At 39.1% G+C, this 25,925-nt stretch overlaps 3 protein-coding genes across 5 annotated transcripts; 1 reads left to right on the top strand and 2 right to left on the bottom strand.

The window, feature by feature from the left end:
• Positions 1-3,207: 3,207 nt before the first annotated feature.
• Positions 3,208-9,464, bottom strand: st6galnac6 (ST6 (alpha-N-acetyl-neuraminyl-2,3-beta-galactosyl-1,3)-N-acetylgalactosaminide alpha-2,6-sialyltransferase 6). Of its 2 annotated transcripts, none has more exons than XM_006796788.2 (6): positions 9,341-9,464; positions 8,897-8,988; positions 7,078-7,278; positions 5,739-6,151; positions 5,549-5,656; positions 3,208-5,468 (listed from the first exon to the last, which is right to left on the bottom strand). In XM_006796788.2, exons 2-6 carry the CDS (start codon positions 8,918-8,920, stop codon positions 5,282-5,284), a joined length of 933 nt encoding a protein of 310 aa, XP_006796851.2. In that variant the 5' UTR covers positions 8,921-8,988; positions 9,341-9,464; the 3' UTR covers positions 3,208-5,281. The 2 variants fall into 2 exon arrangements, with proteins under 2 accessions (XP_006796851.2, XP_006796850.2); XM_006796787.2 differs by having other exon boundaries at positions 8,897-8,969.
• A 1,655-nt stretch (positions 9,465-11,119) lies between these two features.
• st6galnac4 (ST6 (alpha-N-acetyl-neuraminyl-2,3-beta-galactosyl-1,3)-N-acetylgalactosaminide alpha-2,6-sialyltransferase 4) lies at positions 11,120-15,745 on the bottom strand. Its single transcript, XM_006796786.3, has 5 exons — positions 15,436-15,745; positions 15,201-15,347; positions 14,158-14,567; positions 13,128-13,235; positions 11,120-13,010 (listed from the first exon to the last, which is right to left on the bottom strand). The coding sequence occupies exons 1-5, from the start codon at positions 15,538-15,540 to the stop codon at positions 12,824-12,826; spliced, it is 957 nt and encodes a 318-aa protein (XP_006796849.1). The 5' UTR covers positions 15,541-15,745; the 3' UTR covers positions 11,120-12,823.
• A 728-nt stretch (positions 15,746-16,473) lies between these two features.
• miga2 (mitoguardin 2) lies at positions 16,474-25,925 on the top strand. Of its 2 annotated transcripts, none has more exons than XM_006796784.3 (16): positions 16,474-16,607; positions 17,384-17,619; positions 17,696-17,906; positions 18,021-18,136; positions 18,251-18,371; positions 18,846-18,973; positions 19,724-19,841; positions 19,989-20,095; positions 20,299-20,402; positions 20,811-20,883; positions 20,988-21,074; positions 21,185-21,283; positions 21,919-22,053; positions 22,153-22,206; positions 22,307-22,423; positions 23,004-25,925. In XM_006796784.3, exons 2-16 carry the CDS (start codon positions 17,524-17,526, stop codon positions 23,202-23,204), a joined length of 1,767 nt encoding a protein of 588 aa, XP_006796847.2. In that variant the 5' UTR covers positions 16,474-16,607; positions 17,384-17,523; the 3' UTR covers positions 23,205-25,925. The 2 variants fall into 2 exon arrangements, with proteins under 2 accessions (XP_006796847.2, XP_006796848.2); XM_006796785.3 differs by having other exon boundaries at positions 16,522-16,607; positions 17,448-17,619.

The following is a 25,925-nucleotide window of genomic DNA, read 5'->3' as shown; positions in this document are numbered from 1 at the left end:
GCCATCAACAAATACAGAAAAAAAGCTTCAAGTCATGCCAAGAAGACACCATAAGTGAACATAATCCAGAAACGTTTCAATCAGCAGACAAATCAAAAAGTTACATTCTTTTTGAAAAATAAGGACATTGCATCATCCAGACTAAAGAGGGATTATCTGACTTTTTGTTCAGCACTGAGTTCAAAAGCCTCTGATGGCAGTGGGGTATATTAGTGGCTTCTGCGCTGAAAGGTATATAAGCTTCCCAGGTAAGTAGCCCTCCATTTCAGATGATGCCCTTTTCAGGGAAGTTCTTGGATATTTTAACAAGACAATGCTGAACATAACATTTTCTTACAGTTGTAATTTTACAGTACAGTTGTAATTTTTGGCTGTTTGTGTGCAACCCACCTCTTTCCCCTGAACTGAAACATAGCTGTCTCTTCCAGACCATTACTTCAGGTCTGTGTGCTTAATCGTGTAATTTATGTCCACATGGAAGGGAGGATAGATCGTGTCGTTGAAGCCATATGAAACGAAGAGTCCCATCCGGAAGAAGATTGCAGCAAATATGAATATCACAAACCTTTGTTGTCTCCGGAGTGTAAAAAAACCCCCAAACAAACAAAAATATCAAGTCACGCAAGAAAATATAGTTAGTAGGATACAAATTTTCACATCAGGTATTTCAATGACTCCAAAGGTTTTCTAAGGGAAATTATCTGCTGATTGCAATTTCAGGTATTAATTTTTCATACCGCCATGCTTTATTGCAGCAAGCCAAATACTTTGATCTGGATAGTGTCGTGGACATTTCCTTAATAAAAGGCAAACCATTGGTGAGGTTTTATTTCATGTAGACATAAGAGAGAGTGCATTCAGCAAGACTCTGTCGTGCAGTCTCTGAAAGCAATGTGGGGCTGTACTTTCCTTTATACAGCCGCACAGAAAGAAAACTACACAACTCGGTTGACCCTTGGAAGGTCTGGTCTCCTTGAATGCCACAGAACTGACCGTTTGGACTTTGTAAGAAAGCACCAAACATGGGACATTGAAAGGTGGAAGAAAGTTTTATTCTCTGATGAGAAAAAATTTAACCTTGATGGTTTCCAGCGTTTCTGGCATATATTCTATGTGCCACAGTGGAGGGGGTGCCATAATGGTCTGGGGTGCTTTTTCCTTCATTGGAAAAATGGAGCTTCAGGAGGTGCAGGGGCATCAAACAGCCACTGGCTATGTCCAGACTAAGGGCCCTTGTCTGTGTGGTAACGACTTGGTTTTTCAACAGGACAATTCTACAGTACTCAACGCAACTCACCCACTCACCTTGTAGAAACGCTTGAGTCAAATGTGTGACCCACCTGCCCCGCAAACCTGTATTAACAGTTTTGCTTCACCTTTTATTAAAATAAATAAATAAATAAATGCATATAAATATGCAACTGTACATACTTTGAATTTCTCCTCTTACTGTGGCTCCCCTGCAGTACTTTCAAAGCCCACCAGGGGGCCCAGGACCACACTCTGGGAATCACTGATCTAAACCATTTAAGAGAAAAGGTTCCTTTAATGCCCACACAATTCTCAGTCCAGAGACTAGGATACCATGACTGACCATCACTGTGCCAAATAGCATAATCATTCGAGTCTGAGATTAATAGAAGATGAATAAAAAACATCTAAAAGTGCTTATTCTGTGCTATTATGTGCTTTGAAACCAGACTTCTCACCATTGAAACCATTTGACACATCTTTTTCCAGCACCTTTGACAGGAAAGGAAATTTAGAACTCATTCAGTTTTTTCTGTTTTTGTTTTTTTGTGAGAGAGAGCTGGCTTCACTACCACATGTTTGAAGATGGCAGGGAGAAAGACATGTCCCTTTTAGAAGACAGACATCAATAATGGATAGCACACTAGGCCTGCCTGTGTCTTCTTGAATAAATGAGTGGGAATAATGTCTAGGGAGACACACAGAGAGCTTCAGATGGGTAATCATTTCAGCCAATTCAGCCAATTTAGACAGAGAAACTGGCTCAAAGTGATAAAAAAAAAAAAAAAAAAAAAACACCAAACAACCGAGGATTTTGGGGGAACCGAGGGATCATAGGCAGCTGGAGTCATTACCGATAAAATTTTCACATATAGCTGGAGTCTCTGGAAGAGAAGTGGTAGGTTAGTGACTGATAACAGTGGTAATGGTACCAAGTAAAAAACTAAACCTGTTGCAGTTATTTGAGATGATGTCAGTGTGTCAGATGTGTATGTGGCTACAGACTGGCCACAAACATGTCTTAGAAGTTATTTTTAATTTAGAGACCACAAATAGGTCTTTCAAATTATATTTGACCCTTTAACATTTGTATGTGTATTTTCTTCACCTTTCTCATCTCCTTCCCCTCCTCCCCCATTTCTACCTCATTCTCTTCTTCCTCACCTCAAGCCTCATTTCCTGAACTGCTCTAGCGCAGAAAAACCTACTTAATCGTTTTCAGTATTGTCAGTTACTTACTGCCAGCAGACTAGACATGCAACCCTACCATCTCCAGACATCTGACAAGCCAGCTAAACAACAGCTGGTCAGGAGCTAAGATTATGCCTGCTGATGTCAGGTTTGAGTGTCTAAAAGACAGAAAAATCACACTTTCCCTCTGACAAACAGTTTGATTACATTCTCCCCCAAGTATCCCAAGTTTCCAGCAAAAATGTTAGAGCCATTTCAAAGAAAATATGGCTAACAGCAGCTAACAATGACAAAAAAAATGCACAGAAAATTTCAGGATATCCCCAACAACTCACCTCAGTATCACTGTCATTGGACAGAAGTCAGCTTCATGGCTCATGGAGTCCTTTCACAGCTTCCTCTGGAGTAAATAGATATTGACACCTGAGGTAGACATCAGACTGACAGCTTACAGTCACAAAAGATGAACGATGGCCAGAGGTGCTTGTTCTTTCTCTTTGGCCACAGATTTGCTGGTACTCTTAGCTAGGTTTATGCACTTGAACTTAACTTAGTTCCATTTTTGTACTCCCCTGACTGCAATCTACTGACATCCAGTGATGAGATTTAACACACTGTAACTTTAAAGTTGCAACTTAATTTCAACAAATTAAAAATATGAAGGAGCTAACTGTGGTAAGCTAACAGTGGATATTTAACCAGCACAACACCAGTGGTTCATCAAATAGTAAGTCAAATATTAGCAGACAAATCATACGATTGGCATTTAACACATGTTGTTTATTATCCATAACTGGAATTTTTTGCATTATCTCCTGCAAGAAGTCAATAATGTATCTGTTAATGATGTAACCTAGTCTCCATTCATTTCTAAATGGCTCAACAAATGTTTATTAAAACACAAAAACAATTCACATGCTTGAACTGGCACTTAAACGTTTGTTTTTTCATTAAAGAAACAAACAAAACAAAAAAACAAACAAAACAAAACAAAACACACACACACGTGGAGAGCAGAATGGACAAATAAATGTCCCTCTGAGTCTGAGTTTCTAAACCAGTCAGTTAAACATATATTTGCATTTACAAAAAACCCAAAACATGTTGCTGCCTTTCTTCAAGCTGGAAGCTTTTCTTGAAAGATTACAAGACTTTTCAGTTCTCAAACTTTTTGTATGTGTTTTGAATGTCACTGTCTCAGGTTCCAAACTTAAACTGACTAAAGTTTTTTGGTACATCTTCACATTTATTGTAATCCTGCATTAATTCAGTCATGTTGGTTATAGCTGTTGAAGCAATACTTGACATTGTTGTACCACATTCTGTTATATACACATTCCGATATGCCTAAAACTGTGGTTATCGAACTCCTGAAAATCTGGGTTGCATAAATCTACTTCAGGCTGTTATCTCAGTATATATAGCAGGCAACCTAGTTTTCAGCAGTCAGTACAATTTGTGTATCTTCATATTCTTAAATTTTTTTTTTTTTTTTACTAATTTTAAAAGAAAAAAGGCTCAGGCTTCTGGACCTTAAAATCGCATTTCATGCACAGTGATGACAGTTCAAATTCTTAAAGATAATTGCAAAATTCTTGTCACCATTTAGGAAGCTTCTCTGCTTCAAACTGAGATTTCACAGCAAGAGCACGATCTGAATTACAGCCACATGCACCACGACACCACTGAGGTGAAACGGTTTAAGGTCAGATTCAGGCAGACAGTTCACTAGTAATCTTTCAACTGGCACTATACTGTAGAAAACATATTGCTCCTTTCAGAGAGGAAACGTGTGAATTTTACACTGTACATAAGTAGCTCCCTTATTTTTGACCCTCTAATATGCCCTGGTCTCAGAATATTGGTCATTTTTGGAAATTAACCTTCTGCATCTTTGTTTGAAAGTCAGCGCACAGTTAGTACCTATAACTAAAAAGGTCTTCCCATAATAAATTGGGTTCCCATGTGATTTAAGAGGTCTGATTATGTCCACAAAAGTAGCATTTCTTTTTCTGTCAGAGTTGACTCGAGAGCAGTGAAATGTTGTTAAATTAATATTTGGTGGTACTCTTATTTCTAAGGAGCATAAACACTATATTATAGTCATTTTAGTTGACACTAAATCTTAGGTCAGATTGTCTTATTATTTACATACAAAGTGCCGAATTCAGACTTACTAAGCTACTGTTAGGGTGCTTTGTGTTAAGAGCTGAAAAGTGTACTGTATGTAGACAAATTGGATTCATCCAGCTAAGATACTGACAATGTATTGTCAATGGTTTCTTGAACTTGTGCTCTTACACTGTATTATAAGGCCCCAATATAGATTATTTGTACACTGGATTAGGGATATACTGGCTATGGCTGCAGTGATGGCAGAATACGATTCCTGTGTATTAAACAGAAAACTATAGCTATAAAGAGTACTTTATAGGCCACTTAGTTATAGTTGATTAGACGTGATTGCTGATCCCCTTTCAACATGAGAAACTGCATTTTTCAATATTTAACAAAAAAAAATAAACATGTAAAAAATCTTTTTAAATTCATTTTCTATTTACAAAAGACACAAGTCAGTGTGGAATATACACCAGGTTTTGGGGAAAAGGCTTGAAACTGAGCGTTTGTAAAAAAAAATAAAAATAAATCCCATGCCTCTATTCCGAGATGTTCCAATATTAGGCTTTTCATCTGTTTCTGAAAATATCCATCATTCATACTTAGTCTGTTTTTTTTTTTAAAGAGGTCTCATCCGGGGGGAAGTTCCAATGAAATCCAACCGATAAAGCTCATTTGTGCACCTGTTAACTCCAGAGAAAAGTCTTCAGAAAAGTGCTTTTTACCATTTGGGATGAGTGAAGCTGATGTTGTACTGCTTTCCCCAGCGTGCAAACACCTGTTTCTCTGTAATAAAGCGATGGTGGTTTCCTCTTCGGCTGCTCTCGTGCTGGATGTATGTTACACATTCATCACCGCCCCTGGGCTTGTAGTAGTGGTATGGCATCTTCTTGGATCCAGATTTTCTTCTGGAAAAACGGATTGATTTCTTTATTGGTTTACTGGTTTAAATTCCCTGTAATGGGTTGAAGTCAAATGTTATACTTACCCACAGTGATTGGGTGGAACCATCCCATATACTTTGATATTATCACATATTTCAATGGCTATGACCATTGTGAACCAACCTGTGCTCAACCACGAGTGAGATTTTTGTCTGAGAAGAAAAAATAAACATATAGGAAAAGAGCGTTTGGTTACATTTATCAAAACATTTTATAACCACCCTTAACACTCACCGGTCACGTCCTGTCTCTCTTTGGAACAGGCTGTCAAATCTGCGCATTTTGCTCGGTGTGACAGTGAAACAAGAGAAGTCTCTGTAGGTCATGCTGACTCTCTGGATCAATCTGTACAGGGTTCCTTTGGCATCTTTCCCAATCTTGTTTGGGGGTCCCCAGAAAATGATCACTGGGTGGCTGTCTGTATGTCGTAGGAATTCATTAGGTCTCCGGACCACCCTAAACACACTGGAGTGGGCTACGACCCTCATAGTGGTCCGATTCCCGACGTCAGATTCATACCCCGTCGTAGGGGCGTCGTTCATGCGGATCACACATTCGGTGCGGTCAATCTCGTCTCCCGCTCGACTACCCAAGACGTGGCTGGAGCTCGTCACCAGTGCACACTCATGACAGTGCATGGTCATACTCTGAAAAGAAGCACAAGATGGAGCTTTTTAAGATAACATATTAAAACAATAGCTGTCAGCAACAGTGTTGTGGTGTCTACATTTTACCAGTTTAAGTGCTGATTTAATTTTAAAAAAAACCTAACAACACTAAAACTAAATGCTAAATCCAGTTGACAATGCTCATAACAATGATAATAAGTTAATATAGACATTTTCAGCAACACGGGTCATGCAAATGTGTGTGGGTTTAGCCACACATACTCTATGATAACGTCCATGTATCTGCCCAGTCTTAACAACCACAGCCCAGTGGCAACTATGTGTTAGGTAGGGTTATCACTATATCAGATTCTCGCTACCTGATTAAAATAATAAACTTTATTGACATGCAGTATAAGAAAAAAAACAATAAGGGTTTCTTTCAGGGAGTTTCGGGGTGTTTTTAGCTCTGATCACATTATAACGGTTGGCAGTGGGACAATTTGGAGGCAGTGCACCCTATCCCAAGTCTCTAACTTCAGATTGGGTTGACATCCCAGTCAATGCTGTTTTTTCCTGAAGAGGAAAAAAGCAACATTTTTTCTTTACTACTGGCTGGTTCAGGAAGCCACCCCTATGCACAGATAAAACTTAACTTGGATATAGCGTTCACAGGACAGCCTGAGCTGGGCCCAGTTTAATGACATCCTGTTACAGCTTCTTCCAAAATACATATTAGTACATTACTTCAGCAGCATTTGATGCACTCCATTTTGTCTCCATACCTTCACAGGTATTTAGAATAAAACACAAGATTATACATCCAAATGAGTGTCGCAGTCAGTCTCTAAAACTAAATTAATTTCACTCACATTACCAATCGGGAAACTGACTCTATATTGATTTCTGGTTCAAAGTTCACTTATAATTCCAGCTTTAACTTTGAGCGTTTGTGCACAACCTACTTTGTTCCCATAAACTGGCACATAGCCGTCTTTTCCTGTCCATTTCCTCAGGTCTGTGGTCTTGGTGGCATGGTTGGTAGCCACATGGAAAGAAGCGTAGACAGCATCGATGCTGCTGTTATTGTTGGAGCTGTACAGGATGAAGAGCGTCATCAGGATGAGGATGGCAGCAAAGATCACCATCTTGTGGCTCTGTTGTCCCTGCAGAGTAAAACACAATGGTGCAATATACAGAAAAACATTTACTAACATGGAAACTAGAGGCACTACTTTTACTTTTTATTGGATTAAGAAAGGACCATGAAAACCACAGTGTGTGAGAATGCAGCAGCAAAATTAAATGTTTAAAAAAAAAAGTGAAACTGCACACAACCACATTATTTTAGATTTTAATACACAAAAAGGCAAGCTCTAACTGGCCCTGATTCTTGCTATGAGTGACTTAGTGTAGGCCTAAATCATACACAGTGTAACAAAAAGATGTTTTAGTGGCCCCATCTGGCATACTTGCATACATGCAGAATGAGACAAAAGCGGACATAAAGTTGTTTCCTGTGTACAAACAAACTGTTAATGGAGAGGCAGCAGCTAATGAGGCTAACCCTCAAAACGCACATGCTCACTGTCTGAGCCACTCACCACCAGCTGACCACTGAGTGTCTGCATGATGCAGCTGACTGACAGCATGAAAATAGCGGCCTGCGACATGCCAAAAAATGGTTGTTTTCCAAAAAGTTGTTTCCAGAAGTTGCCCAAAAAATGGCCGCCAATATTAAAACTGGTGGAAATCACTTGCTAAACATATGTCAAACATCTTGAGGCATGCCTCTCAACTCTTTAGGCACTACCAAAGCAGGTCATCTCTTTGCTTCATGTATAACCCTTTCGTAAATCCTGTTGACTACATCCTTTTTACTAATATAAACAAAAATATTAGATAAGAAAAACACATACAGCCACAAGTGACTGCTTTTTAGTACCAGCTGCTGCAGCATCATCATCATAAAGTTGCTGGCTGACAGGCTGATCGACCGGCTGATCATTGCAGCATTATCATATGCCACATCTCCCAGAGTGACATACCACTGACCACTTATGAGCCCAATCCATGATTCATAGTGTTATATTGTGGGTTTTTTTTTTCTCTTTCTATCCAGGTATGCTTTTACTACACTGTCAATGTGATTGGGATCATTGTCATGTTAATAAAAATGAAGCCACAGTCAATCAAATGCTTTACAAATAGTACTGCTTTGTCGAACACACTCTGATGGTAGTTTTCTGTATTAATAATCAGTTTTTATCAATTTTGTTAAAATCCCAAACTCCACTGGCTGAAAAACAGCGCCAAACCATGACAGAACCACCACTGTGTTTTACAGATGGCTGTAGAAAAGGGGTGGGCAACTCCAGGCCTCAAGGGCCCTGCAGATTTTAGATACCACCCTGTGTCAACACACCTGAATCAAATGATTAGTTTATTACCAGGCCTCTGGACAACCCCAAGACATGTTGAGGAGGTAATTTAGCCATTTAAATCAGCTGTGTTGGACACATCTAAAACCTGCAGGACACTGGCCCTTGAAGCCTGGAGGTTTCCCACCCCTGCTGCCGCTCATGGTTTCCCGTCAACTGAAGCTCCATATGCATCTCTCAGGGCTTTGTGCCAAAAAGTGCCAGGGACAGAAAGGCTCTTGATGACCAGCAACCTTCTAGCCGTCAGTCGAAAGTCACAACAAGTGCCTGCACTTTTTAACAGTACTAACAACGATACTAAGGGCAAGAGGTATGGTGCCACCACACCTTCTAAAGGTCTTACCTTGCCACCCAGCCTGAGCCCCATGCTTCCCGATCAGTTCCAGCACACGGACTGTAATTGTCTGTCATCATACCTAAACAGGAAAAGGTAGACTAAAACAGACATGCACACAAATTCATCCCACTTATTTAAACGGCGCCACTCGTAGTGATATTATCTAGTTAGCTGTAATTAGTCTAATAGCATGTTTAGACACGTAAGTATTTACAGGCTATGTGCTGGTGGACGGCTGCTAGGTACACCTGACAAATGTTAAAGCCAAATATTACACATTTTGATACAAAAACACCATCTTAAATGCGCAACCGGCCGCTTTCCGCGGGGTTACGCTTTTCTTTACTGGTTATTCTTAAGAGCAGCGTCCGGCTAACGGTGCTAGCATATCAATGAAGTTGACGGGTGATAGTGGGTTAACGGGGGCCCGTAATGGTCTGGGTTTTTTACCTTTTCATGGTCTGTTTAGCCTCCGTTAACGCTCTCCCTCGTCCCCCATCTTCCTGCACCACTTTCTGACGTCATTGCCCCCGTCCTCCCTGTGTGCCTGCAGAGCAGTGAGCACAGCTGCGGACTCCGGAGCTCATAAACAACCGTTGCTACGGTAGTTTCCAGGATGTAGCCTGACATCGTCACAGATTTGTCCTTTGTAATCAGGTTTTATTTTATGTCTGTTTCTTTTATTGTTTTCAGTTCATTTTAGTTTCACCAAGTTCCCAGAGTGGTAGTTTCCTGCTATCATTTTAGTTTTTATTGTTTGCAAATGCTCAGTTTTACCTTAATTTTACATAGTTTTAGCCTTTTAAATGCTGCTCCATATTACATAAATTAAGTAACAGATAATATGCATTGCACAAAGTCTACACAAAGCTTTGTGAAGACAGTTGATTAACAGGAAAGTAGAGAACACAACCCAGGTTGCCAGTATTATCTAATGTGTTAAACATTTTGAAACTGAAATCAGGTAAGGAAGCATCTAAACTGAGGCAGAGCACAGAGCTTTAAATAAAGGCAAACAACAATCTCACATCAACTGAGGGAGTTCTTCAGCCTTAAATAACAGACAATAGTACAGAGATGAGTAACTGCTGGCAGCCTCTAGGTGAGTGAGGCAACCTAGACACAGGAGGAATCCCACCTCTGAAACAGACAATCGGAGTCCATCCACTCCCACACTGATTCAGATCAGATTTGTCACTGAAACCTACCTGATGAAGCTTTGCTGCATGTGTTTAATCAGACCTGGGATGTCTGCATAATTGTGAGTCATCTGCCTTTGCAGTGTAATGAGATGTATTGTAATATCGGTCCCAAATTTTCCAAATCTTACCCCTAACAAAAGGCCTTATAATAATAATAATTAACAAATTAAACTAATGAAACCCAAACTAAAAGTAAATTCTTTATAAATAAAAACTAAACTGAAATAACTACTTCTACTCTGGGAACTAATGAAGTAAAATGAATTGAAAACAAAAATCCAAGACAAAATAACAATAACATAAAATAAACTATAAATTGAGATTCATGGGTAAGTGATCTATGTGGAGTGTCAAATTTGTTTAGCGTTTCTTTTTTGGGTTTTTTTTTTTTTTATATGTATCTTCATAACTTTTTCAAATCTGGGGGGAGCATAATGGCATGAAGTGACACAAATTTAGACACGAAATTAGTTGATTTCCAGCCAGACACAACTGCCCTCTGAAAGAAATACTAAATGGCCTTTGCCTTCTGCTAACTATAGTCTTGTGCTGATTATTAAGCTAATTTTGGATCTGTGACAAAGTTCGGCACAAGTGACGTAGTCTCACTTTTCATTTCTTTAGTTTAACTTCAGTTTAACACAGAAGGCTCCTCTTTGAAACATTTTCTGTTCCCCACAATCCCTATGCTATGTTATACTGGAAACTTGAACAACAACAGTATATACTTAGGACATGCAGCCTATGAATAACACATTTGGATTTATGCACTTTATCATCCCTTTAAAAGTAATGTTTTAATTAATCCTGTATTAAAAAATGGAGGTATTTTATACAATTTTAAAATAACAAAAGCTAACAGAAGTGAGCCAATCATCTTTCACATTCGCACACTGACTATCTAATTGGATATTGGTGAAAGCACCGAGGGTAGACAAAGAATGTCCAAAGCACTGAACTGAATTCAGATGCACATATTCAAGTAAACAAGACTCTGAAATCCAAACTCGCACATACAAACAGAAAGTGTTCTTTAGCAGGTTTATTCATAATAACACTTATCTCACAGTGATGAGTGTTTACATTCAAGTTTGTGCCTTCAAAGGTTGTTTTTTTTCTTTTTACCATATACATGGACTTTGGCTGCTAAAACACAAGTAAATTTAAACACTTCATGTCTGAAGTACACATCATAGCAAAACGCTTCCTCACTAGTGCAAATACTGATGCAGTCTCTGTAATAAGCCACCAAATAAGCATTATGCAACTGAAAAAGCAGTGCTATGTTTTTAATAGTAACAGGCAGCAAAATATAAATGGTAAAAAAACTTTAAAGATGAAATTCAGTATTAAAACAAGACAGTGAGAGTCTTACTTTGCTCACAATTGTTCATTCAAATGTAACATTTTGTTACACACCCTAAAGGGTTTTTTCAGTTTCCGTGAGTGTGAGCGAGTATGTGGCCACCAAAACAGATGTGAAAACAGCAAACTGCAGAATCACGAGTTCAACGGCACCACAGAAAGACCTGAACACGTTAATGCACATTCAATGAAATGTTGCCACTTCAAGCTTTTTAACACTGTAACTCACCCATATTGTTACAGTTACTGTGTTAGCAAGAAATGCAAGCATAAAGCTTTCAGTAGAGAGCTTACAGCATAACAGTAAGAGGTTTTTACAGAAATAAACACCAACTTCAAGTTGCTCAAATATGCTTATTTGTTGAAAAAGTTCAAATGAAATGCAACACAAAGGCTTGTCTGAAAACAGCTTTCCTTTTAAAATGTCCCGAGGCCATAAATACAGTATTACCTCAACTGTGCTTTAATGCTGAATCGGCATTGTCATCTTTTGATCATGATCATGGACCAAGAGCGTGTAAAACAATAATTGAAGAGCTGAAGGGATTAGTCATTATTTGTTCTAATCAGCTGGATTTTCTGGTGGTTGACTTTCTTATAAGAAGTTATCTTTCATACAAAAATGCTAAAATGCCACTATCTTATGTCTGTTTGGATTTCTGTGATGGTAAAGTAAGTGCCAGTTATTTTCTGACAATTTGTTATCGATTCAAAGGCAGCACTAACCTAATTGTGACCCTACATAACTATAGGCTGTATGTAAAAGATGGCCATGATGGCATAGTCATCATGACACCCATTGGTTAGTGAGGTTCTTAATGAGAAATTGAGGGACAGCGTCCACCACAAAGTAAAGCTTAATCTAATTACTGTCTGTTTTGACTCTGAGGAATCTAATTTATAAAATCAACATGTTATATTCAGTAAAACCTGAAACTGAGACCACAAACTCATAACAAGGGATAAAGGGCTGTTTTCGTGTAGACTTCTATTAAACCAGATGGGTCGCCCCCTGCTGGCCATTTGAAATGAAGCACCTTTAAAGAACATTAGCTTTTTTTTTAGCTAGGTATATCTTTTATATACAGTCTGTGTATATAATTATAATGCACTTTCTGTCTCAAATGAAATGTATATAGTTGCAGCTTTATATTACACAAACCAGATTGAAGCATGAAGTAAAAAGAACTGTGCAGAAAAGAGCAAAAGTCAAGGCACAGTTATAAAGAATCTAAAAGCAGCTTTGGTATTGACTGGTTTTAATTTATGGTGTTGTGTTTTAATGTTTTTTTCTTGTAGTCCTACTGATCTCTATAATACCTAGGGGCCATTATCATTTGTTACCAGTAAAGCTTAATCTCATTCTTCAGAGGCTCCAGGAGGGGTGTTTAAACTCTATCCTGTGGCGTGCTGCCCATTTGGCATAGATGGCTTTCTCAGTGATGAAGCGATGGCCTCCGCGTTGGGTGTGCTCATGGACCTTGTACATCTTGCACTCATTGATTCTATTTTGTTCATAATAATGGTAGGGAACAACACTGTGATTGGCTCGGCTGTTGACAGGAGGGAAACAGTGGGTCACTAAAGATACTCAGCATAACTGTATGTACATAGAATATATACACACATAGAAAAAAAAGATGGAGCTTGATTATGGATCATAATCTCACCTGCAGTAGCCGTCATCAATCATTCCATAAACATGGATGCTGTCGCACATTTCTATGGCCAGAATCATGGTGAAGAATCCAGTGCTGAGAAACGCCCCAGTTTTCATTCTGAGTGAGAAACACTGAATATTTGTTCTTCCAAAAAAAGTTTTGCAAATTCGTACAAATTCAAAATTAAATCCTATGACTGGCACCAGTAATAATCTACACATTAGATCATAACTGTTTATACATTGTACAGAAGAGGGAAGTAATTATTTAATTTCCTGTTGAATTTGTAGGTTTGCTCATTTTCCAAAAGAAAGAGAACAGCCTCTATTTTTTATGGTAGTTTCATTTTGATGGAGAGAGACAGAATATCAACCACAAATCCAGAAACACATAACATTAAAGTTAGAAATTGATTTGCATGTTATGGAGTGAACTGTATTTGATCACTAAGCAAAACAAGAATTAGTACTTGGTGGAGAAACCCTTGTTGGCAAACATAGCGGTAAAATGTTTCGTGTAGTTGGTCACCACGTTTGCACAAATCCCAGACTGGATTACTTATTTTTATTTCCTCCACTGTATTTCTTTTTAGAGACCCTCATTTCCTCAAGAGGTTTTGCCATTAGCCAGGCTGTCATTGTAAAGTGTAAAGAACGTCCTCAGTAAACGACTGACCTGATTAAACAATGGGAACACTGAGTAGCTTCACCCCCTTGTGGTAAAAAATGGTATTACAAAGAGCCCAGCCCAAGCTCAGCTTCAATTGATATCTCTTTGACGCTGACATTTTTGGATTTCAGGTTATAGCAGTTATTTCCTCACATTCTAACTGTAATTCATTTAAGAAAAACTTGAACACAAGAATTCACAATAACTTCCTTTAAAGTAAGGTATCAATATTTAACTGAGTTGATATAAGGCTGAAATGGGTAAATTATATTTTCACCTTTAATATTTTGAATTAGAGAACAAAGTTATACAGTGTGTAAATGGCTACACTTTCTATTTGTACAACTTATGAGTTAAACTCCTACCGTACCTGTTTTTTCCCGTTTCGTTCTGAAATACCCCGTCACAGTACTCGATCTTGTCTTTCGTCACAGCATACATTCGGACATTTGGATATTTTTTTGCCATTTTCAGGAGGGCATTGAAGATGTGTCCTTTGCCATCTTGCCTCATGTTCCTTTCAGGACCCCAAAACACGTATGTGGTCTCTGCTGACTGCTGGAAATAATACTGCTCATTTTTTACCAGCAGGGGAACGCTGGTGTGAGACACAACACGAACGGTGGTGCGCCTCCCAACGTCTTTCTCAAACCCCTTAGTGGGCGCATTATTCATCCGGATCACACACCCGATTTTGTCTATCTCCTCTCCGGCGCCAACTCCGAGCATCTGACCTGAGCTGGAGACCAAGACACACTGACTACAGTTGATGTCCAGTATCTGTGGAGAGAAAAGGGGACAGATGAGAAATTTTTAGGTTGTGGTTTGTGCACATAAATCAGTAACTGGATGGTTATAGCTCAGCTGTTATTCCATCGTAATTACAGAATGTGCTTTCATAAGGTTTTGCGTTGGGCTAATTAAAATAGATGAAATCAGAATTTTAGGTCAAGCATGTCTTGCTGGGAACAATCGTACAAACTAGACAGAGCTTTTGATTATATTCTTTACTGGGTTCAACTGTAGACTCTGGATGTGCAACTCAGGACTTTCACAGATTTTTTCCAAAGCCACTCCTGTGTTCTTTTGTGGTACGCTCTAGCTTTTTGTCTTGTTGAAATGCAAATGTGTTCACAGTCTGACACAAATACAGATCTGTAGTAATGGTTTTCACCCTAACACACACACACACACACACACACACACACACACACACACACACACACACACACCCTAACACACGCAAATACAATCAACAGAGACCGACAGACTGACAGTTGCATGCCTTTGTTATTTAGGTTAAGGAATGCACTGTATAATTAATATGAGTGGCTATCAGTTCATCACCATGAACTAACGGAACCAGACCCCTGTAAGCTTTTTTTGTGTAACCCTACCCTCCTTGTGTCTCACCTGGTCCATTCTGCCGGGCTTGATCCTCTTGTAGCCCTCGAGTCCCTTCCTGGCCGCAGCAGGTGATGGGCCGTCCCGTATCATCACATGTCCAACCCAAAACAACAGAGGGAGGCTCAGGGTGAGCAGGCAAAGCCAGCGAAGCATCTGCATAAGATGTAGGAAATGATAGGGTTGTGCAGCTCCGCACACATTATTAGCGATCGGATGGGTTAAATAAGCAAGTGACTCTTACCAGAACGTTCATATCAAGGCCTTCGGCAAACCCCTGCTTCCAATGGCCCGGACGACACTCATTTTTCACGCCGACTCGAGAGAGACATGCCCAGTCAGGCACCATCGATTCATGATCACAAAGGTTCCATATCAAAAGATTTTTAATTGCCTTTCCAGATCTGTCAAATTCCAGTATCCGTTTCTTTGTGCGGTTACTTTCGTTTTCATCACGTAGCCGACCACATTATTCTAGTCTTATTTGCACCATGTTTACATCAACTACCATCCGAAATCTGCAAGCTGCCCGTTTCTTCCCCAGCTTTGTTGACACAGTACCCTACAAACAATTCCTAGGACCCGCCTTGTAAATTATAACGTAGCCCGTCTGTTATTCCGGGGCCACTATTTCGCAACAAACTATCACCGGAACAAACTTGATTTAAAAAAAATTACTTACCAGAAATAACTGTAACTTTAATAACAATAACTATAATAACTATGAATTTAACTATATAAACAATGATGGTATACGTTTTTATTGTTAGAAGTTAAATTCATATAATGACATTAGACATGCGGAGGGTAATCACTCCTTTATTCTGAAAGAAACATGCCAAAACCGGAAACAGTCTTCTCAATAGTTTTGGTTACTTTAAAGTAGCCGTCCATGCGACGTTCCCGTACCCCTCGTAAATTTACTTTCCCACAATAGAAGGAAAGTAATTTATAAACATTATGTCAGATGGTTAAACTACGCCGTCTCAATACTTTTTCTCGTTATACTATTCTGGTTGCCTGACTCCAATGTTATGGCCTTTAGCATATAATTAAGAATATAATTATTCAATAAACGTAACCCATTTATGTCCCTTTAGCATTGTTTTTAATTGTCAAGTATATACACCGCCTTGAACTTTCTAGCAGTATTTCCCTTCTGTTTGATCAGGATAGAGTGACGATATTTCAAGAAATAATATCTGATTGGATTAGAAAAGTGTTTGCCCCGCCTACTCTTTTATGTGATTGGTCAAGAAATAGGTAACTGTCTTCACACCTCACCCGACTGGCCCGTGTCCGCGTCGGTATTCTTGCGTTAACTACGTAGGGCCTTGGAAAAAAAAAGAATCCACCGTGCGACTTTCACTGACTGTGACACGGGGATGTCCTTCCTTGAAGCCTCGGATGATCACGGTATGTACCTACGCAGGGATTATGTTATTAGTTGCGCCTCTGGGGAAGCTGCACACAAAGCCGCCTTGAAGTGTGTGAGGTGTCAGCTCACAGACTTTGCTCTGAAGCCAGCTTGACCTGGTGATGCTATGATGCAGACTGACAGATAAGGCTAGCCGAATAAGCTAGCTAACGTTAGCATATGCTCATCTAAAAAGATAGTTTCATCTTTGCTAGTGCTAATGTTTGGCTGTCCTTGACTTGAGCTTTAAAGAAAGACATAAACCCTGCTGCTGAATTTATGGGGAAAGCTCTAAAATAATTTGTGTCAGTTGAAATTACTGTCTTCTGCTTCCTGGACTGGCTAACAGCTAGCTTTCGCTTTAACATATTGTCAAAGTTCTTTCAACTAGCAGCCTTGTTTTCAGTAACTTAAGTCTGCATGGAACATAGTTGTGCTTTATGTACACTAGTTTGCTTCAGAGACGTAGAAAGTCAACCAGTTTCTCACGTTGAAGCTACAACTACTATCTTTTGTGAGGCTTTGTCTCGTACAGTATGTTGAATGGCGTGCTTGTTGCTTATTTGCATACCAGACACTCCAGACTGGTTAAGTAGTAGCTGGCAGAGTGCCAGTCTGCTCTCCTTCCAGGTCAAACCATAAACCTGTACAAGTTAAGTCTGTGTCTGGAGAGTGGTACAGTGAAAATGGTTACTACTAATAGCTGGTATTATAATGGCCGTGCAGTTAGAAGCACCTACACTTAGGTACAAACCTTGTGCCCTATCTGTTGTAGATCAACAAGACTGCAGTTAGCCACTGGATGAGAGAGTGGTTGATTACGGATGGTTCATCAGCAGGTCCTGAGCTGGCTGATCTCAGACCAGAGGAGAAACTTAATTTTTGCTGTGGCCTGAAGGCATTATAATTCCTGAGATGTCAATGAGACGAGGAGAAGGGATGTCCATCGCTCAGGCTTTGGCCATGACTGTAGCAGAGATACCCGTCTTTCTCTATTCCACATTTGGGCAGGTAAACCCCTTTATACAAATGCACACACAGAGTGTACTATGTTTGGTCGTATCCTCACTGCTTCTTCTGCTTTCAGTCCATATTTTCCCAGCTGAGGCTTACACCGAGCCTGAAGAAGGTGCTGTTTGCCACAGCACTGGGCAGTGTAGCTCTAGCTCTCACTGCTCATCATTTAAAAAGGCGAGGAAGAAAGAGGAAGCAGGGAACACAAGAAAAGGATGGCCAGAAGACAGTGGGAATACCAGAGTCGCTCATGAAGACAGGACGGCCCTCATCATTAAAGAGAGGTGTGAAGACAGAATATTATGTTTCTTTTTTGGGGGAGGGGGACACTGTTTAGTTTCTTTCAGCAGTGGTTGCTGTGAAACATTCAATGAGGAAATGTTTTTCCTTTGGAACAGCCCCATTTACTGGTCGACAGATGATGAGTCCCAGCACTCGAAGCAATGATACGATGAGTGGAATTTCCTCCCTGGCTCCCAGTAAACACTCAAGTTCATCACACAGCCTGGCATCTGTAAGTTTCATACTTTTTTTTTGTCATGTTTGCTTTATCTTTGACTTATTTATTTATTTCTTTATTTCACCATCTTTGGGTGTATATGTGTTTGCATGCTCATTTCTGGCTTAGATGCGAGTCCCAAGCTCTCCAAATCAGTCTGCCAATCCATCCACACCTTGGGAGGCAGAGCCTGTGGTGGAAGAGTCAGGGGCGGTAGAGGATGCTAATGCAGAGAATCTCTATTTAATGGGTAAGTATTCACTAAAACTCATGTTTTGTTTTTTTGTTTGTTGTTGTTTTTATTGTCTAATATAAAAACAGCGTAAAGCCACTTTTTTTTTGGTCTTTTTACTATTTCATGCTGACATTAGAGCACAAGTTATCTATAATTACATTGCAACCAATATTAATCCGTATCAATTAGCTGTAGCTCTGTGCCACTGGTACTTGTAGTCCAGTACCATTATTTTTCAACTCAAGAGTAATGTGCTTAAAACTGTTTTTGTACATGCACTGCAGCCTTTAATTTCTCTTTTATTTAACTGGGGAACTTTATGTGAGTAATAAAATCTTTCAATGAATTGGACCGACATACAACAGGTTTTAGTCCATGTAAAATCTGATTGAGCTCATGTGTGAATTGAACTGTTGTGTGCTACATTTAAGACGGGGCAAAACTGCAGACAACGTTGGGATTTGAATCTAATTTTTCGCTTCCTGTTAGGCATGGAGCTGTTTGATGAGGCTCTGCGAAAGTGGGAACAGGCACTGAATATTCGCCATCAACCCGAGTCAACATCCAGCAACAACAGCCTGGCTCTGCAGGGAGCAACATGTGGAGACGTTACCACGGTAACTATTAAACTGTTATTACCAGTGTGTGGTGGGATTGCTAGTCATTAAATGATGTCAAGCAACATTTTGAAAGATACAATATCTGAAATTCAAAGTCTGAACCTCATCATATTTTGCATTGAAGATCACTCAAATCACTCTGTGGGTCTAAGATGGGAGTGACTCCAAACCACCTGAAGCTATCGTTGGCTTCAGTTTATCAACTATCATAAGCTTTGTAGTTTCCCAAACCAGATATGCATTGGAGTCCGCTTGCACAGTGGGACTGTGACTGAACTCTCACTATGAAAAGTAACTCAGTAAATCATCTCTGCTATAGCTGCAGGAGAGCTGTCATCTTCCAGTGAAGGCTGAGGTCAGAATATAAATGGTTACACTGGGGAACATTAAAGCTTAGATTTCCTGTTAATCTTATAAAGCATTTTTATCCATCAAAAGGCAGAAATAATCAAATACTTTACGTGATGTTGTTGCAACACATCAGTGCATTAAACAACTGCTTAATAATTATAGAAAAAAAGAACTGGTCATAAACTGTTGCAAGACTTTTATTTATTAAAAAAAATAAAATAAAATGATTAAATTTAACTATAAAATGTGATGCGGTTCCAAAAAAGCTGATCAATTTCGCTTAGTCTGCCTCCTGGATTAGAGCCCAGTGCCAGTTTAATTTAACTAAATAAACTAATTCTTGGGTTATTTATTATATAATATTAAAGTGGTATCTTTATTATTTTTATTTTACAGGGTGAAGCCCGAAATAAAGTGTTTGCTGAGAAGTTAGAGACACTACTGCACAGAGCGTATCACCTACAGGAGGATTTTGGGAGCAGTATCCCAGCAGATAATGTGCTGGCAGACTTTGGTAAGAATTTCTGTGTGACCCTATCAGACAATATAATTATTATTAATCAAAGATCATACATTTCGACTGTTGGCTCTTGGCCTCTGTCACTGCTTAGAGCTATACCGGTATGGCTCTGGCAGTTAGCTTGTGTTGTTCCTTTGGCAGAAAGTGAAGGAACGCTAATCTTGCCTCAAGTGGAAAGTTTCCATAGACTGCAAGAGGACGATGCTACTACTGTCACTTCTGATGACTCCTTCTTTTCGGCTGCGGAGGTGAGCTTCTTTCCCCTGCCCTCTAAAGACCGACCGTCAGAAAACACAGTACACTCCAGACCCTTCAAAAAACCTCCCCCTCACTCGTGTATTCATCTGTGTACACACACACACACACACACACACACACACACACACACACACACACACACACACACACACACACACAGGCTGTGCACTGAGGTATTTGTGTTTATGTGCAGCTGTTAGATCCCATGTCTCTAGGGGAGGTCTATCAGCCAGCAGCCCTTTATGAAGAAGCCCTGTCTCTGGTCCATGAAGACAAAGTGGCCTATAGGACCCTGAGGTAACTGTTATGTGAAGCATTTTTATTTGTATTCTTAAAGATGCACTGACAAATACTTTTCTAAAAATATTATATATTACTGTAGATAATGCCATATGAGTCACTGTCTGTTGTATCTGTGGTCCCTCATAGACTTTCAACTAAAACTACTGAGAAACGCAGTTTAATTGTCAAACATCAAAAAGCCTTTAGCAGTTAAACTGGTGGAGACCAAAACTGAGCAAAAAGTGAATTTTTTTAGACTCCAAATTAATGCTGGTGTTACTTTTTGGATGTGAAAATGTACATTTTAACAAAAGGTAATAGTGGTGCTAAAAAACAAAAACAAAACCTCTTATACTCAATACACAGCAGCCAAGAGAAGCATGAGCCTTTGTTGACTTAAATAAAATTTTCTGTGTTTACCAGGACTGAACTACTTGAATGTTATAGTGACCAAGACTTCCTTGCCAAGCTTCATTGTGTGAGACAAGCATTCCAGGTTGGTTTCAGCAAACCCACACTTCATACGTATATTCATTCATATATACATGTTTAAAACCAAATTACTACAGAAATTAAACCAGTGATGCTTTTCTTTTCCAGATCCTATTGTTAGATGAAACTCATCGTACGTTTTTCATGGAGACCGGAAAGCAAATGATTGTGGGTTTAATGATAAAGGCGAACAAGGTAAAATACTCCTCACTGGATCCTCAGTTATGAATGTCCCTTTGGACAATTTTAAAGAGCTGTAATTATTTATTTTAACTGATCTCATTTGATCTTTTGCTTCATCTCAGAGCCCCAAAGCTTTTCTAGAAAGCTATGAAGACATGCTGCTGTACACTCAGAGAGAGGAAACGTGGCCCGTCACTAAGATGGAGCTGGAGGGTCGAGGAGTGAGTAATCATGCTGTTATTCAAGTCATCACATCAATGTGATAGTGTATGTGTGTTTACAGTAAACATGAATGTGGCAAGTGAATTCAATCAGTAGCTATTCATTGCAAACATCAGTTAACATTTGTATTTTTTTTTGTTTGTTTGTTTCTTTTTGTTTTTTTAGTGAAAATATTTAAAGGGACCGATTGCTTAATTTTTTTAGTTTCTCAGTGACAGATATAACCAACGCATGACCAACACACATGACAGTGTGCTCAGCTCTTTGAGCTCTTTGAGTCAGTTGTACATAATTTTAATATGTTGCACATTGCTGCCACCAGCTGTTCATCAGTAGTATAGCTTCAAACTATCCACAGGACATGTTCACACATGCTTCGGTGTGTGTGTATATCTGAAACAGACCGACCAGGAGCCCACTCTTACAAACCTCCATGTCACTACAGTAGATAAGGAAAAAAAAATACAGAAGTTTTTTTTTTCATGTACAACAGTTGCACAACACTATCTAGTCCTTTATGTGTTCCAAGTCAGGTATGCCTGATGCCACAGCAGTTCAAAACATTACTGCTGCTAAAAATAAATAAATAATGCTTTCACCATTCCTCATGGTCCACATTTCCTGAACATTGCAGGTGGTTTGTATGAACTTTTTCGACATAGTGTTGGACTTCATCCTGATGGATGCATTCGAAGACCTGGAGAGTCCTCCTGCCTCTGTGGTGGCTGTGCTCAGGAATCGCTGGCTCTCTGACAGCTTTAAAGAAACGGTTAATATGATGCACATGCATCAGCACAGACACTTACTCCATATTCCACCAACACGCTTATAACGGTTTCTCTAATAATAGTTTTTAATTTTCTGGCAGGCTTTGGCGACTGCTTGCTGGTCCGTCCTAAAAGCCAAAAGGCGTCTTCTTATGGTGAGTTTATACTAGTTTTAGAAATTAATACTTTTTAATGGCTTTATTTAAACCTAAAAAAATTGTTTATTCTGATAGCTTGTTCTTCTGCTCTCTCCAGGTTCCTGATGGATTTATCTCCCACTTCTATGCCATATCTGAGCATGTAAGCCCAGTTTTAGCTTTTGGCTTTTTAGGACCCCGGCAGCACCTGAGTGAAGTGTGCACAATTTTTAAGGTGAGGCCATACAGAGTATATGGTTTAAAAATATTTCAGTGCAAGCAGACACTATCCTCTGTGCAGGAAAACCACTAGCTTAATGTACAACTCTACAATTCTTACAGCACATGACACTAAATGTATAATTTATACAATTGTATAGTGAGATGTACAGCAGAGGATGCAAGATGCTGCAAGATACTTTCTTTAATCGGGTTATAAAACTTTATAGAAGTGCAGTGTTGGAAGAAAAGAAGAGTCAGAGTGAAACTCTTAAACCTACATTTCCTTTAATGCAACTCTAAAGGTTCTTTGCCTGCTGCTTTGGTAGAGCACATTTATATACAGTTTGTGCCAAACCTAATTTCAATATTTTTTTAGATTTAAGTAGCAGCTCCTGAGCCACAGACATCATTACATGCAAGAGCCTTTACAGTCAAAGTAGTAGTAGCTGCAGTAACAATGATGGGGGAACTTGCATTCATGTGGCTCAGAGCTAACCTACTAAGCCACATGAAGTTGTCTTCACATGGCTTAACATGCTTACACACATTATCGTACCATCTTTTCATTTTGTTTTCTCTCCTTTCACCTGCAGCAACAAATTGTGCAGTACCTTAAGGATATGTTTGACCACGACAAGGTCCGCTTCACCTCTCCACAGTGTTTGGCCGAGGACATCCTGAATCTTTCTCACCGCCGAAGTGATATTTTACTTGGGTATCTGGGAATCGATAGCCTTCTTGAAATCAACGGTGCCGTGCCCAGTGACCAAGAGGGCTCTTCAGGGACCAACTAGCTAGGAGCAGTAGGGTAACAAAGAGCTTCACTGGGCCTTGTACCAGCTAACAGCAAAGAGGCTGACGAGTTGGGAACAGCAAGAAGTCACAGCTGAACAGTGTGTCGTATTAAGACGGGAAAGAATCATCCTCCTGTGATACACTGAGAACCAGCATTATTCATTTATTCATCCGTGTTTCATTAAACATGACGGCTTCAGTAGGACATACTTTCACTAGTTCTACAAAGTCATTGGTCCTTGTACTAAGGAGTGAGTGTAACGATCCCACCTCTTTTATGTTGCTGCTGTGTAGTCATCGAGAATGCAGACTGCAGTCATGTAATGACAGACGTGCAAGGACTTGTCTTTGCCTTGTTGGGTGAGTTCTTGAAAACAGGCCTGACGGGAAGCATTACCAACCCATGAAAACTGTGCCCGCTACACTATTACTCCACATGGATTGAGGGCTTTCAGAGAACCCTTCATCACCTCTGGAATTAAGGGGATTCATGGTGTGGGAATCAGCATTTTGTGTTTTATATTAAATTAAGTAAGATTCTGTGTTTAAAATGCTGAGATTTCCTGAGAGTTCTTGAGCACTTTGGCCAACTGATTATTAGTGCTGCTGTTTAATGAAAAATGGGATGGGTTTGTCTCCACACTTGCCCTTAAATCCTCTTTAATGTCTTTATTTATTTTCTCCACTTTGGGTTAATTGAGCTTAAAATGTGGTGAAACCAAGAAAGTCTGTTGAATGCAAAAAGACTTTTGAAATAGTGTAGGGTTCTGGCATGTTACTCATGTTTGACACCAGTGTTCACAGTTGCAGTAAACATGAGTGTCTGAAGAAGCATGTGCTAAGGGATTATGAAGGTTTACTTTCTATAAATTACAACGCAAATATTCAGATTTAAATGGCAATAAAACAACACTCCAAACACAAAAGAGTGTGAGATGTGAAATACCTGTCTGAAAACTATTACATAAAACACAACAGTTTAGAAGACGCTAAAGACAATAAACAATGTAAGACTTGAGTTCTCTTGATTTGTATTTGCTAATTCTAAAGTCTGAATTTGAGACGTTCTCCCAGTTTAATTGCTTAAAAACATTTGGGTCTAAAAGTGTCCAGTCGCAAGTTGTACCAAATAAGCCTTTAACAAAGTGGATACTACTCACTTGTCCTAGCAGGGAAAGTAGGTGTTACTAATGGTACCAGTAGTGCTGTGTTGTTCACACGACATGAACAGTAGAGTCTTTCCGTGGCAGTTTCACTGGTTAACATTAAAAATGGCTTTAAAGTAGGTGAGCCAGTGTTGGGGCCCAAGCACTATGCATGTTTGCTCACTCACTCACTATCACACCTTAACAGCACACCTACTGAATCACTTATGTTTTTGTTTACATCTGTACTTTTTCTGTACCTTCAGTGATAAAAGGGCGCTATGTTTTTTTTGGGGTTTTTTTGTGTAAGAAGGTGGACACCTGTGGAGATCTTGCTTAGAAAAAATATATGTAAACAGTGACACATCCTCTAAATGAAACATTACCATTTATTATTCTTAGCAAGGATATATCTGATGTTATAAAGATCTGAAATGAAGAACAGGGCATTGTACAGCTGGACTGTCATCCACATAAGTGCACTGATGATAACGTCTGAGTCTGCTTTGCTATCCAAAGTACTGTGAACTTGTTATTGAATGGCATTTATTCCGCAATTCTCGCATCGATTACACCACTACTGCACGGGCGCATTTCTGATACGCAGATATATACAAAGTAAATCGTCTTCATGAAATTGAATTTTAAAAAAGAAAAGATTATTTATTTACAGAGAAGCACAGTTTTCTGAGGGGAGGAAAAAAATCTCTCTGACTACTTTGGGCCGTTTTAGTGTCAGTAGTTTATCTTATGAGTCCATACAAGTGTATTTCTTGTGGCAGTGATAATCCAAATCAAAGTCTCTTAAATTAAGAGCTTTTATTTTATTTTATTTTGATTCAGTATTTGCAGGGTTATTTGGTGTTTCTGTCTAACATGAACCAAAACTGTAAATTGAGCTTTTACAGAAAATCATTTGGTTCTTCATTGTGACAGATGAGCATTTTGCACTTTAGCAGAAAAATCCAAGAATGTCCAATAACCCTTTTTTAATAGCTGTTGATTTATTTGTTGCATCAAAAAAACCTGATATTGATAATAAAGAACATAAATGTTGTACAGTAGAGAAATTATCTTTCCCAGATCACTATACATATGATCATTGTTAATCTGCTTTCTAGGTTTTGTTTATGTGTCCATCTTGTTCAAATTCTCCCCTTTTAACTGTTCTAGTAATTTTTATACCATAATGTGTCATGCAGGTAAATGCTGTTATGGAAAAATGCTTCTGTTTAGTCTTGTGTCCATAGATTGGTCTGCTTTTTCTCAGAGAATACATCAGTGTATAATGCTACTTGTAGACCCAGGCTTAGCCTTTAGCTGTAAGTTTTAAAGATCCAAGATTACCAATATTTAGGAATTTCTCATTTAAAAAAAATATGCATGGAGTCTTCTTCTTAACATATACTTGATGCAAGAATTTCAGGTGGCCAAACTGTAGAGAAAGATTGGTTTTGTTTTGAAAATCACTGCTGTGTTTCAAGTGTCCTACTCATGCCTTTTGTCTTTTCTATTGTTAATCAACAGCAGAAACTCTGATCTGATTTTAATTTTCCATATTAAATGTTATTTTTT

Source organism: Neolamprologus brichardi, chromosome 7 (genome assembly GCF_056152115.1).
Source record: "Neolamprologus brichardi isolate AB-2024 chromosome 7, ASM5615211v1, whole genome shotgun sequence".
NCBI lineage: Eukaryota > Metazoa > Chordata > Actinopteri > Cichliformes > Cichlidae > Neolamprologus > Neolamprologus brichardi.
This window is presented reverse-complemented; position numbering and strand designations above follow the sequence as displayed.